Source organism: Carassius carassius, chromosome 16, assembly GCF_963082965.1.
Source record: "Carassius carassius chromosome 16, fCarCar2.1, whole genome shotgun sequence".
NCBI classification, from domain to species: domain Eukaryota; kingdom Metazoa; phylum Chordata; class Actinopteri; order Cypriniformes; family Cyprinidae; genus Carassius; species Carassius carassius.
In genome coordinates this window covers 15,792,935-15,807,577 of record NC_081770.1, presented here as the reverse complement: position 1 = coordinate 15,807,577, position 14,643 = coordinate 15,792,935, and the positions used below count along the sequence as shown (strand labels likewise).

The window sequence follows — 14,643 nt, the reverse complement described above, 5'->3', positions numbered from 1 at the left end:
TCTATCTATCTATCTATCTATCTATCTATCTATCTATCTATCTATCTATCTATCTGTCTGTCTGTCTGTCTGTCTGTCTGTCTGTCTGTCTGTCTGTCCGTCCGTCCGTCCGTCCGTCCGTCATCTATCTATCTATCTATCTATCTATCTATCTATCTATCTATCTATCTATCTATCTATCTATCTATCTATCTATCTATCTGTCTGTCTGTCTGTCTGTCTGTCTGTCTGTCTGTCTGTCCGTCCGTCCGTCCGTCCGTCCGTCTGTCATCTATCTATCTATCTATCTATCTATCTATCTATCTATCTATCTATCTATCTATCTATCTATCTGTCTGTCTGTCTGTCTGTCTGTCTGTCTGTCTGTCTGTCTGTCCGTCCGTCCGTCCGTCCGTCCGTCCGTCTGTCATCTATCTATCTATCTATCTATCTATCTATCTATCTATCTATCTATCTATCTATCTATCTATCTATCTATCTATCTATCTATCTATGTAAAAAAATGCAATATGAAATAGTGTAAAATAATATATATCTATCTGAACTATCTGTGCATTCGAGGCCGGTCACGCCCCCACGGCAGACCTATGAGAATGTAGGCGGGGCGTGAGCGATTGCGCCATGTTAACGCTGCACGTTGCAGCCGCTGCAGCCAGTAGCAGCAATACAGAGACATATGCGGGATTATAGCGCTAAACCCGGCCAGCAGCCACAGAGAAGATTGCAATTGCGTCTGAGGCTTTTATTTAATGCACCGCACCCAAGAAGAAGTCACGATTGCGTTCCCGTTTCGGAATTATTATTTATTACTGTGCCAGAGGCCCCTTGAACTGAATGTAATGTGAACATCTACAGCAATGTGGTTATTTTCCTGCAGATGAGCTGCCGTTTTGTCCTCTCCTCCCCCCTCCTATTCTCCTTTCATCATAATTCAAGATCATCTTCAATTCACTGGACTCTCCTAGACCTGTATATGAAGGTAAGCATGCATTATGGTTGTATTTCTGTATTGGTGTCACCATTCCTGCATGCATGCATGCCCTGTCTTCCTTTTTTATCCCATTGTATAGCAACCAAACCAGCCAATGCAAGCTTCCAGGTCCCTGAAATGATGCACAGGCATAAAGCGTGCATTCACCTTGCACCCTGATTTTAGGTACAGGTTTGTTTCGGATGCCATGCAAATGCCTTTATGTAACTTCCAGGGTTTCATTTCTGCTACATGTCAAGATATAATCCATCCATATGATGGCCAAAATGCATGCAGTGTCTGTGATTTGTGCAGCTGGGCAACATGGATTGCATGCATAGTGTGTTTCGTTCTGTTCTGATACTTGGCAACCCTCTCAATGGCCTCTTTTCGAGATCCTTCAGCTGTCATGTGAGATATATTTGAGCTTTTGTGTTTATTTAAGGTTTATGTCACATCTATACATCTCAGCTGCTCCCCATTGTGCCTTCTTTTCTCTGCAAGATCATTACATAACTTCAGCTCTCATCCTTTGCATGCAAATAATCTGCTTAAATACAGTTGGATTCACAGAGGACCATATATTGGCACAATGTATCACCATAAGGTTTTGTTCTAATTGTTTTCTGGGCACTACGCATCTCCCCTGGTTGAGTCGGTGACATCATCTCCTGTTCTGTCCCCCTGGTGTGTGAGCGTGTGTGTAAGTGCGCATTCTTCAACAGACTGTAATGCCAGATTTGGATGTGTCGTGTTCTTCTGATGATGCACAAAGCCCCTTTTTCATGAGAAAATTGATGTGTTGTGCAACCTTGTGTTCAGCTGAATGGTTTTTATTGCAGTAGGGTTGGATGTTTCTGTAAAGCTGGCTTTGGTTCAGGTGGAATAGGTAACTTGGACGGCTGATGTGTCGAATGAATGAATGAATGAATGAATGACAGCCTGTTGGGCTGTTAGCATCTTTGTCTTCTCATCTTCTAGCTCAGTGGTTCTCTCCTGGTTTTGCTTCAGAAATGTGATATTGTGTTTGAATGTTTACAATAAAAAAATTCAAGTATGTATGCAATTATAAAAATATATATACTTGTAGTTTTATAGAGAAGCATGCTATTTTACTTGTAAAATGTGATTTGTAATGTCCATTGCGATGTCTTGTAGGGTACTATTTTGGCCTGCCACTTGATGTTCAGTGCTAATCATATATTTACAAGCAAAGTTTTAATTGTCCTTGTAATTTAAAAAACATTACACAGTTTTACTTGTAAAATGTACCTTCTAAGGTACTATTTTTGGGTGGCACCTGATGCAACATCCACATTGGAATTTTTAAAGCATAATTTTAAATATGCATGCAATTGTAACAAAAAATACTTGTAACATTTTAACAATGCATGCAATTTTACTTGTTAAATTTTACTAATCAGGTCCAAAAGTATCTTGTAAGGTCTGTTTTAGACTGCCAATTGTATCTTGTATCTTGTAAAGAATTATTTTGGGCTGCCAACTAACATTATTTGCAAGAAATGCAAATAATGTTAGTTGGTACATTTTTAGTACACATGCATTTGTAAAAAAAAAAAAAAATTACTTGTAATTTTTTTAAGAATGCATGCAGTTTTATTTGTTCAAAAGTGCCTTCAAAGGTGCTGGTTTGAACCGCCACTCGATTTTCAATGCAAGACCCACATTAGAATGTTTACAAGCTAAATTTTAAATATGTTGACATGAACAATAAAATATATTGGAATTTAATTGTTATAGTTTAAATGTATATATAGTATAGTGTATATACTGACTTTCAGCATTTGTATTTTTGATTGATGTTCACAGAACTTAATCAGAACACTAGTTGAAAACCTCTGTAGCTCATTATGCATTATAGGATATGATGGCTTCACCTTAGAGAGAAGGATGGAAATATTGGTTTAGGGGGCTGACCGTGAGAGTATTTTTGAGGTGGGGGATAAACTCATTTTGTAACCCCATTGTCTGAAATCTTCTGAAGTGTTGGTGGTCTGAACCCCACTCAGCGGAAAACTGTAAGTGCTTCAGTGTTTGTGGTATTCAGTGACATCCGGGGAAACTTCTACAGAAGAGAAATGTTCCACCACACACATTCTCTCACACACACACATCTCACATGACAGTTTAGCTAGTTATACAAAGAGATTATCCTTTCTGCATACACACGCTGGACAAATAAGACTGTGCTGATGTAAGTATCAGATATAACCGTTATTTTTAGGACTGATTTGTGTTTTTGTGATCTTACGATTGAAAATCTTTGAGGGTTTTTTTTTTTTTACGAAATATCTTTTCATTCTTCATCGTCACAATAACAGTGACCATAGGAGTTGAAGAGATCCTAAACGGTGATGCTTTTGTCTCAAAAGACTTGCTTTGTAAATGTACGCTGGTGTAAATTTAGTCAAATGGATGTCAAATGTTTAAGTGCGCTGAAACACATTTGTTATTGATGCAATCTTTCCATGTAGATTGTGTCATAGAGTAATGGTTGTAATCAGTTGGGTGGAGGAGTTGGAATAAGCGAATGTGACTGTCCAGGAAGGTTGCATGTTTGTTCCTACAGGTCATGAACTCTGACCCCCTGTTGTTTACGCAGCTGCCTTTAAGTGTTATGGGAGCTTGTTTCGTACAGCATGAACATGTGTAAAGAAACTTAGGTGTGTTCATTTTTAGAAATCACTAAAAAAAATGTAAAAATAAACCACGCCAGCAACTGCGAATGATAAATTATGCAAATGCCATTTCAAAGGGCAAGAGAAAGCTTAGCGAATCATAAAGAAAAGACTTGTTTTATTTTATTTGTTTGTTAAAAAAAAAAAAAAAACATAAAAGGATAGTTCAACCCCAATAAAGAGAAAAATGTACTCACCCTCATGGTCGTTCCAAACCTGTTTGACTTTGATCTTCTGTGAAACACAAAAGAAGATATTTTGAAAAATGTTCTGGTGTTTCGTTTCCCGTCTTGGACCCCACTGACTTTCTTTGTAAAAACAAAACGCAAACATAGAACAGTGACTTAAAAAAAACAATCTTGTTTTTTGTTCCAGGATTAAACAAGGGTGATTACCCTAAGTACAACTAGTTAATGTTAACCCGCGGTCACACTAGACTTTGAGCATGCGTAATTCGTTCGGACGGAGCTGCGGAAAGGGGTGGGAGGAGGATATAACATCACGCGTCAAAAAATAAACTCACTAGTCATAATTATTTTCTATTTAAGTGATTACAATCAGTCACAAGTATAGTGAATCAAGTACACACATACAAATCTCATGTAATAAAAAAATCACGTAAAATTACACGGTTCACTGTTCAAACGTACCATCCGCTCCTGTTTCCCTTGCCACCACAAACCAAACCGCTTCTCTTTTTGTGATTTTTGCAATCTTTTAAAGTTGTGTTGTATAATACAGCATGATGCGACACTGCTAAAAATAGCGGTTCCTCAATTTCTGTACCGAGAGGTCACTTTGTGACTGTTTGATCTACTATTGGTCTCACGCATTCATGTTACGTGAGTTCACAAGTCTGAGTTCTGCAAGCTTGAACTTTGCTACACAGAGAAATATCTTTGCATGGGCTTGCGTTTCCAGTCTGATGCATTCGTATGTGTTTGAATGGAAGTCAATGGAACGAAAAGTCTAAATTGATCATGGTTTTTGTCACCCTCTTCCCTGACCTTAGCACCAGAAAACGTGCTGTGAATGTGTTAAGCCAGTGTTCCTGGCAAGAGACTTTGTATACGAAATCACATAAGCTCATAACCTGCTCCCTGTCAGCTGCCCTGTGGACAGACATGGTCCTCTCCACCCAGATTGTGGTTACAACACACAGAAAAGCAATTGGAATGAACCGATCTATCAAATAACAAGAAAACAAAGACTCTAGATTGGGTGGTGTCGAGTCTGAGACCCTACAGTGAGCTAAGACTCTAAAACAAACTCCTTAGCATTGGAGTTTTTTGATCTAGGTCTAGGAGACTAGACCTGTCAGGTCTTTGATTCTACACTACCCAGTCTAGAGTTTTTGGCTGTGGATATTCTGCTCTAAAGAGTCCAGAGTGGGCTGTCTAGAGCTAATCATTCTAGAATATGGGGCGGGGGTCTAAAGTCTGAGATCTTATAGTGGGCCGTCCAATACACTACTTAGATTTTTCTCTTGACTCTAGAGTGAAATGCATAAGGCAAAAAAGTTTCCATTATCTTACTTAGATTTAAGTGTCCATTTTTACACAGTTTTTTTAGTTTTTGTCTTTTGACCATAATATCCCTTAGATTCAGTGGATATATTCACATGTAAACTTCATTCATGTTAGTCAGTTTTTAGTGATGCTCCAAAATTGATTTTGTTTTACCAAAACACAGAAAACTAAATTTATGTTTTCACTTTGGCTGAAAACCAAATTTGGGTTATCCGGTAACTGACCTTTTTTGATGTTCTTCATCTAGGTTTGGTACACAAAATAGATGCTGACACATTTGAAGCATGTCATTAGAGAAGCACTATATAATATAATATAATAAGCATTATTATTTCGTTATGTTTTTGCTGAATCTCTTTAGGTTTATGTTGGATCAATAAGTAAAATAAAATTTTCTATTAATTTAGACCTCAACATTTAATAGCCATATTGTTCATTTTTATGCTCTTTTACGTCTTTAATTCATTATTTATTAAATGTGTTTAGTGCATTGTTACAAAAAGTGCACATTCATAACATGACTTGCATGTTCTGACTAGCATGTAACTTAGCTTAAGTCCATTTGTGTGTTTTGCAACATTATATTAAATTAAATTTATGCATTTAGCAGACGCTTTTATCCAAAGCGACTTACAGTGCATTCAGGCTAACAGTTTTAACCTAACATGTGTTCCTTGGGAATCGAACCCACAACCTTGAGCTGCTAACACAATGCTCTACCACTTGAGCCACAGGAACACTATGCAGAAGAAAATTGTAATATTACATTTGTTGTGTATTTATCTGATTAACTATATGTGAATAAGATGTGTTTTTAGTTAATTAACCCTCTTGAAAAGTGCTTCAGTTTACAACTGTTCATTATTAACGTGAACATTGTAAGCATGGATAATATTTTGCGTTATTTTCTTGTCGTTTATACGTCGACAGTGTTAATCATCATCTTAAAGTATAATCAGTCGGTATCAGTATCAGTAAGAAATTAAATTAGGTGTGGGATATCGTGGTTGTAAAACGCTACGTCTCTTTTTGCTTGGAGTTCAGGAGGATTCACAGCATTCTACTATGTAGAAATTCTTCCATCTTTCTGTTTCTGATTGAAACTGCTCGACCTTTTCTAATTTAAATAGGTTTTCAACAAGGTATCTTTTGAAGGACTCTTTGGTAGACAGATTGTCTTGAGGAATCTATCCGAACATGACCTTGTTTGCTTTAAGAAGAGCGTTTAGTATCACTAAAACCTTGAATGAAAGAGTTCAATAATAGAGGATGAATGTCAGCAGTTTTAGAAGTTGAATTAGGTTAGCTCACAGAAAAAAAGAAAAGAAAAAGTAAATATATTAAGAAGTTTCCTTTCGTGAGTTGTGAATACGGATTATCTTGACACTAGCCCTGAACTCCATTTCCTTTACGAGTTTCTTCAATTGAAAGACAAGTACCTTGTTTTAATTTTTGCTTTCCTGTCTCTACTAGTAGAACCTGAAAGCTAAAATCTTCTAAACATTTTCCCTGCTCGCTTTATAGCTGTTTACAGGAACTTTTAGGTGGACTGCAGACGAATGTTTGTGAATGATGTAGGATCACATGGGCTAGTGTGTGCTTTATAATGTTTACCGTGGTCAGGTGAGCCATGTTGGTGACCTTTAGCCTCTGTGTGTTTGTTAGACTGAGTGGGGACCGTAATGACCGCACGCTTCCGGTTGCCTGCTGGCAGATCTTACGATGTGGGAGCGTTGGAGGAGGCCAGAGAGAGACAGCACGCGCAGGTGGTGTGTAACGTTTTACTGCTGGACAACACAGTACAGACCTTCAGAGCCAATGTGAGTATACTGTGAGTTCATCATGTATGTGTAACGTTTGTGAAGGAATAGTTCATCCAAAAGTGATGATTTGCTGAAGATGTAGGCTACTCACCATCAGGCCAAGATGTAGATGAGTTTGTTTCTACAACACTTGCTCAGCATTGCGGTGAATGGGTGCCGTCAGAAAGAATGAGAGCCAAAACAGCTGATAAAAACATCACTCCAGTCTCATTGAAAAGCTGCCTGTTTGTAAGGAACAAATCCATCATCCTTGTTTGGACTCTCATTCTGGCGGCACCCATTCACTGTATAGGATCCACTGATGAGCAAGTTATGTATTGATAAATTTCTCCAAATTTGTTCCGATGAAGAAACAAAGCCATCTATATCTTGGATTGCCTGAAGATTAATACATTTTTTACTTTTGGTGAACTGTTTTTTTAATTAAGCTAATCCACCCTCGGCACTAGCTATTTTCCTAAAGAAAACTTCAAAATTGCGTATTTTTGTTTAGTATTAAACCCCAGTGCTGTTTGTGCTACATTCTTGGATATCATGAGAAGTGTGTTTTTTATTTTGTAAGTGATCAAAGCTTGGATTTACACTGAAGGTCACAGGGTGGATTTATTTGGACTTTATTAGCCCAATAACAAATCATCTGCCCATTAACAGCCACTCAGAAGTCTTCCAGCCAGATGCAAAAAACCAATCAAAACGCCTTAGCGGCTAAACATCTTTGGATGTTGAGAAGAGACACATTTTCTTTCTCTGGAGTCCTACAGAATTTTTTTAAGGGTTCAGAAGGGCTTTAAGAAATGCTTTAAAACTCTTGATAATCTTTGGAAATAGATCTACAGAGTTTACATTTTCTTCATAAACCTCTTGTAGAACTTATAGCAGAATAACTTTGAAATCTTTGAGAACTTCACACAAGAATTTCACACAAAATCTACATGATGAACATTTTCCCTTCAGGCGCGTAGTTTAAAACACAGCAATTATAAATAAAAAAATTATTGTACGTCTTTCCAAGCTGGTATGATTTTCTTTCTTCTGTGGAAAATGAATGAAGATCTTTTGCTGAATTTCTCAGCTGTTCTTTTGCAACTAACCAAAATGTTTGCTGTCAGTTACCAAAAATGTCCAAAGAGCAACATTAAAAGTTGTCCATAAGATTTGTGCACTACATTTTAAAGGGGTCATGTGACATAGGCAAAAAAAAAAAAACTTATTTTGTGTATTTGGTTTAATGCAATGTGTTCACGCAGTTTAAAGTAAAAAAAAAAAAAAAAAAAACTTTTTCCACAAAATATTTATTATTGTTTCTCCTGTATTCCCTGCCTTTCTGAAATGTGTTGATTTTTACAAAGCTCATCGTTCTGAAAAGCGAGGTGTGCACTGATTGGCCAGCTATACAGTACGGTCTGATTGGACGAAAACCTCAAGTGTGTGTTACGCCCCTTACCATATTTCGAAACACACAGTGTCTCCAATGACATGGCGGCGGCAGTGACAATACTACATGAGAATAAAAGTGTCATTTAGTGGTCAACCGATATCTCACCAAGACCGATATGTTGGCCGATGTTTGCCATTTTGCAAATATCGACATCGGCCATTTTAGTTTTTCTGGTTCGCTGATGTGTTTGAGGCGGTTTGAGAGTTTAGTTTTTGCAACTTTACGGATAAATAACTTGCATATGCATGAACAGCTTTTAACACTCCAAAGACAAAGGAAAACTTGAATTTGCATCATATGACCCCATTAAGTCATACAAATAGACCGAAATTTAAGGCGTTTGTCCCATTGAAAGTAAAGAGCATCTTGAACATTCAGCAAATTATCTTCATTCGTGTACCACAGAAGAAAGCAAATCTTACAGATTTCGAACAACGTGTGAAAATGCTGACAGGACTTGTATTTCTGACTGAACCATTCTTTCAAAAACAGTGAGCACATGTTAAGAGTTGGGTGGATAATGATCTTCCGGAGGTTACAAGTTCAATTCTAGGTAGAGGTGACCCAGAAACCGCAAAGTAACTGATGTCTGACTTTTGCTGTATCAGCGTTTCACTCCTCAGTTGCAGTGCTGCCGTTAAGTGTGCAATAAATTGGTTTGGATGAAAAATGTCTGCTAAATGGCAGGTCGGTAAGAATCACCACAGGAGACCAGCCGTCTGTGAGGTACAATAGAGGCAGACTGGAGTGATAGGATGTGGCGGCTGGGGTTGGTTTTGCGCATACAGCTCACAATGGCTGTTTCGGGCAGATGCTTCACATTCCTGGGTTGGACAGAAGCGTGTCCTGAGGCCATGGCTGTCATGATCATTCATGTTACACAGATCATCTGGGTTGAATGGTTAAGCTAGCTTGAAAACGTTTGTCTATTAAAACTGCCTCAAATTCAGAGGTTCTCTTACGAGAGCTCTCTCGTACTGCGTCTTAGCTAAGACGCTACGGGAAAAGTCTCTTTTCACGAAATACTGAAGCAAAAAATTATCCTTAATTTTGTATTTTTGTAAAGCGCATTTGCAGCAGTACACAGCCATAGGCGAGACGGCTCGTTCGCTCATTGGCTTGTTCTGCGGCAACCGCACAGCCTATCGAGCGCGGGCTGATGCAACATCAGACCAATAAGGGCGCTTCGCGCCCTTCTTGCCACTTCCCGCCGTAACGGGTGTGGCCCAACCTATAAAAGGAGCTTGAAAAGGCTGACTCACCTGATTTTTCATCTCTTCAGCGAAGCTCACGCATCGCTGGATCACGTAGGAAGCAAGCGCTGTCTGAGAAAGCACATCAGCAGGACGAGCCATTCTGAAGCTGCTGGCATCGCCGCCTTCCACTGCCGTTCCTGCTGCGCTATCCGGCGCCTATATCCTTTCAATTCTGTTATATCCAAGCTGTTCTTTATGTGTGTTTGTGTGTTCGCCCTGCGACACACACTCGTAAAAGAGCTCGCGTCTTTTTTAAGATGCCTTCCTGCGGCTCGACAGAGCCCCACTCAGCGATGGAGACCGGTACGTCATCTGTGTCTCCTGCCTGGGTGAAGATCATGCAGCGCTCGCTGACGGCGGATGCCCCCACTGCGAGCTGTTGCCATGGTGACTCTGAGGACTCGCCTGGCCTTTTTCTCTGAGCCTGCATTCTCCGCTGCGCTGAGGCGCCGTAAAAGCATCGCTTCCAGCGGATTCCGGAACCGTCTTCAGCTCAACCGAGCTCGCCGGTTCGCCCTGCTTCACCGGCCCCCCCTGCATCGCTTCCCGGTGGGCAGCGCCCGCTGTTTGCCGGCGCGTCGTCCGAGGAAGTCGATCTCAGGGCCGCGTCGGTGGAAGAGGACACGGGCTCTCTGCTAGCTTCGGGCAGTGAGGGCTGGGCGAGCTCCGAGGATCTTGCGCCTTCTGCTCAGAAGCCCAGCAGACGAGCTGACATCGAGAAGGAGCCGGGGCGAATGCTCGTGTTGGCCGCGATGAGTCTCGGCCGCCAGTGGTTTGCACCAGCGCCCCCCCTCTCGTTCCCGGCTGGATGGTATTTCCCTTTCGGATGAGCGTACTTCTCAAAGCCCGCCTCATTTCTTCCTGAGCTTCACGAAGAGGTGGCGAAGGCTTGGAACGCTCCATATTCAGCGTGAACTCGTTCGTCTGTCTCACTAGCATTCTCCACACTGATGATGCTAAAAACAGGAACTACCACTCACTTCCGCCGGTGGAACAGGCGATAGCGACGCACCTTTGTCCGCCCTCTGCTGGACTGCGGCAAAAGCGGTGTTGCCATCTAAAGCCTGCTGTGTGACGCTGCGTCGGCACTACTAACGATGGCTGCTTCATCGAAGCGCAGGTGTACGAGTTCCGCTGTGGCCGAGCTCTCACCCAAGCGCGCCGCTGTTTCAGTTCCAGGAATTGTGACTGTCTCAGCGTTTTCTGCAATGCGCAAGCCTGCACAGTTGCCCGCTTGCCTGCACACAAAAGCCGTTATCACAACAGCTTCAGCAACGCAGCTCGAGACCCCCGTTCTCGCTCTACCGGCCGTCGCCCCGCGCCGCGGGGACCGCGGCAGAGGATTACGGTGAGGCCGGGAGCCCCGAAGCCATCCTAGGAAAGCCATCTACGCATGCTGCATGACACTGCGTCGGCACTACACACGATGGCTGCTTCATCGAAGCGCCGGTGTACGAGTTCCGCTGTGGCCGGGCTCTCACCTAAGTGCGCCGCTGTTTCAGTTCCAGAGATTGTGACTGTTTCAGCGTTTTTTGCAATGCGCAAGCCTGTACGGTTGCCCGCTTGCCTGCACACGAAAACCGTTATCACAGCTACCCAGATATTTCCCGAAAAAGGTGTAATTTCTGGTGTCCCGGCCACGGCCGATGTTGCTATAAATGTAGTGACGATGCCCACTGCTCAGTGCCCATCTCCACATGTAAGCACAGCCCTGCACACAGGGCCTGCGCCCATAAAAGCAACTCAAGTCGATCGCGCACACTGCATAGTAAGCGTGCCCACCCCTCAGTGCCCACAATTACTATGTCACACGCGTCATGTGGTTTCTGTAAAAAAACAAAACCCGTGCACGCTCGTACGGCCACGGCCGATGGTGCTATAAATGCAGTGACGATGCCCACTCCTCAGTGCCCATCTCCACATGTAAACACAGCCCTGCACACAGGGCTCGCGCACATAAGATCGACACAGATCGGTCGAGCGCACCGCATAGTAAACGTGCCCACTCCCCAGTGCCCACATACACTATGTCACGTACGGCACGTGGCTTCTGTAAAAACGAGGCCCGTGCACGTACGCTCTGCACAGGCAGACAGCGAGTTGAAAGTGGTAAATGTGCACATATGCAGCCCACAGTCACTCGCAGACATATCGAGTCCCACGGGACCTGCTCAGCCTTCCCCCAGTCGGTTTAAGCGCCGGGACGGGGTCGAGGAGGAGCGATCTGCCCGCTGTGATCAGCGCGCTCCCCGCCTCAAATGCGCAGCACACCCGAGCGCCGCCGTTACCCGGTCAACAGAGCGCGCTTCGCATCCAGCCCTTAGCCATTCATGCAGATGCATGGTCAGCGCTTCCAGGGGTTTCGGATTGGGTGCTAGGCATTATAAAGAGAGGCTACTCGCTACAGTTTTTTTCAACGCCCTCCGCGCTTTTCAGCGCGCATCGAAACTACGGTCAAAACAGAAGTAGCACACATACTTCGGGCCGAAATATCAAAACTGTTGAGCAAAGGGGCTGTAGAGCCTGTGTCTCAAGCTCAAAGCGAGGGGGGGGGCTGTACAGCAGATACTTTCTGGTGCCCAAGAGAGACGGGGGTCACAGCTGAACAAGGCATTGATGAAACGCAGTTTCAAAATGCTTACGACCAGGAAACTCCTCGCGCAGATTCGCAGAGGGGACTGGTTCATGTCAATAGATCTGAGGGACGCGTATTTTCAAATACAGATAGCGTCAAACCACAGGCGATATTTGAGATTCGCCTTCGAGGGCCAGGCATACCAGTTTACAGTCCTCCGTGGCTCCTCGTACGTTTACGGGGTGCATGGATGCAGCGCTCGCTCCTCTCAGACTCAGAGGCATACAAGTGCTGAATTATTTGGACGACTGGCTGGTTCTGGCCCGATCACGAGCGGAGCTCGTGGACCACAGAACCGTTTTACTCGATCACCTCGAGAAGCTCGGCCTCAGTGTCAATTGGGCGAAGAGTTCGCTGAACCCCAGTCAGACGATCCTGTTTCTGGGAATAGTTCTGAACTCGTGTTCCATGACGGCGCGGCTGTCACCACAGCGCGCGATGGGCATTCAGCGCGCAGCGAGTTCTTTTCGCTGCGGCGCGACCGTGTCGCTCAAACACTGTCAAAAGATGCTGGGTCTCATGGCCTCAGCATCTCCGGTTCTGCGGCTGGGCCTGCTCCGCATGCGCCCCCTGCAGTTCTGGCTGAATGCTCGGGTGCCGCGCAGAGCGTGGGCATCTGGCCGGCTGCATTTCAAGGTCGATCAGAGCTGTGTTGCGGCTCTAGCACCTTGGACAGCGAACGGCTGGTACCAATCAGGTGTAAGCCTGGGGACTTCCCCGAGTGTGAAAATGGTGTCGACGGACGCCTCCACTTTGGGATGGGGAGCGCTGCTCGAAGGCAGACCGTCCTTTGGCCTATGGTCAGAACGGGAAAAGCTCCATCATATCAACTGCCTGAAAATGCTGGCAGTGGAGAACGCGCTGACGCGCTTTTGTCCCCATATCAAGGATCACCACGTCGTAGTCCGTGCGGACAACATGTCCGTGGTTCCTACATAAATCGCCAGGGCGGTCTCGGGTCCCGAAACCTGTGCAGGCTGACGGAACGCCTCCTGGTTTAGGCTCAGCGCAACGTGCGCTCGCTGAGAGCAGTGCATGTGCCTGGACTGCAGAATCTGGGTCCAGACAGGCTGTCCAGAGGCAATGTTCCTACGGGCGAATGGTCTCTACACCCGCAAACAGTCCGGCTGTTGTGGGAGAGATTTGGCATGGCGGAGGTGGACCTCTTTGCGTCCCACGAAAACGTTCACTGCCCCGCGTTCTTTTCCAAGAACGAAAGCGCGCTGTCACGGAGATGGCCGTGCTGCCCGCTTTATGCGTTCCCTCCCGTCTCCCTCCTTCCGCAGGTGATAGAACGGGTGAGAGAAACGAGATGTTCAATACTGCTTGTAGCACCTCTTTGGAAGAACCAACCATGGTTCCCAGATTTGATGCAGTTAGCAGATGTCGCCCCGTGGCCGGTACCGTTGAGGAGGGACCTCCTCTCGCAGGCCAGGGGTTCAATTTGGCACCCTCAACCGGAGTTTTGGTCCCTCCATGTGTGGGCGCTCAACGGTTACCCGCTGATCTCGCAGTGGGAGTGCTAAATACCATCACTCAGGCTAGAGCTCCGTCGACACGACGTCTGTATGCCTCGAAGTGGTCGGTGTTCTCCAGCTGGTGCACAGCTCGAGGTTGTTCACCTTTTAGTTGTGAGGTGACGGAGGTCCTCTCCTTCCTACAGGAGCTGTTGGATAAGGGCAGAGCCCCATCCACGCTCAAAGTTTATGTGGCGGCCATCGCGGCGTTTTCTGAAACGGCGTCCGGTCAGTCAATAGGAAGGAACGATTTAGTCATCCGGTTCCTCAGAGGAGCTAGGAGGCTAAATTTTCCCAGACCTCTGTCAGTCCCTATGTGGGACCTCGCGGTGGTTTTTGAGGCCTTGAAGGGTCCCCCTTTTGAGCCTATCCAATCGGTTAGCCTTCAGCATCTTTCGTTCAAGACAGTATTCTTGTTGGCTCTCGCTTCTGTGAAGCGTGTGGGTGATTTGCACGCGCTCTCTGTGAGCCAGTCGTGCTTGGAGTTTGGGCCCAATGACTCAAGGGTCATACTCAAACCTAGGCACGGTTATGTGAATCCCTCAACACACCGTTTCGGGCTCAGGTTATTGCCCTGTCTGCCCTGCCGGTGTCAGGGGAGGATGGAGACTCGAGTCTTCTTTGCCCTGTCAAGGTTTTAAGAGCTTATGTGTCTCGCTCTGCTGCCTTTCGGCAGACGGAGCAGCTGTTTGTCTCGTTCGGTGGACGTTCCAAGGGAATGGCTGTTTCGAGACAGACTCTATCCAGATGGATAGTTGACGCCATAGCGTTAGCTT

At 44.5% G+C, this 14,643-nt stretch overlaps 1 protein-coding gene across 4 annotated transcripts in view; it reads left to right on the top strand.

Moving 5' to 3' along the window:
* The first annotated feature begins 629 nt into the window (after positions 1 to 629).
* LOC132159696 (tyrosine-protein phosphatase non-receptor type 4-like) overlaps positions 630 to 14,643 on the top strand; it is a 92,866-nt gene continuing 78,852 nt past the window's right edge. For 2 of the 4 annotated variants that reach the window (XM_059569271.1, XM_059569270.1), the window contains exons 1-2: positions 631 to 979; positions 6,864 to 7,018. In XM_059569271.1, coding sequence (XP_059425254.1) covers positions 6,881 to 7,018 — 138 coding nt within the window. In that variant the 5' untranslated portion in view covers positions 631 to 979; positions 6,864 to 6,880. Of the gene's footprint in view, positions 980 to 3,090; positions 3,186 to 6,863; positions 7,019 to 14,643 lie in introns of those variants that run through there. The other 2 variants (XM_059569273.1, XM_059569272.1) reach the window with 2 other exon arrangements.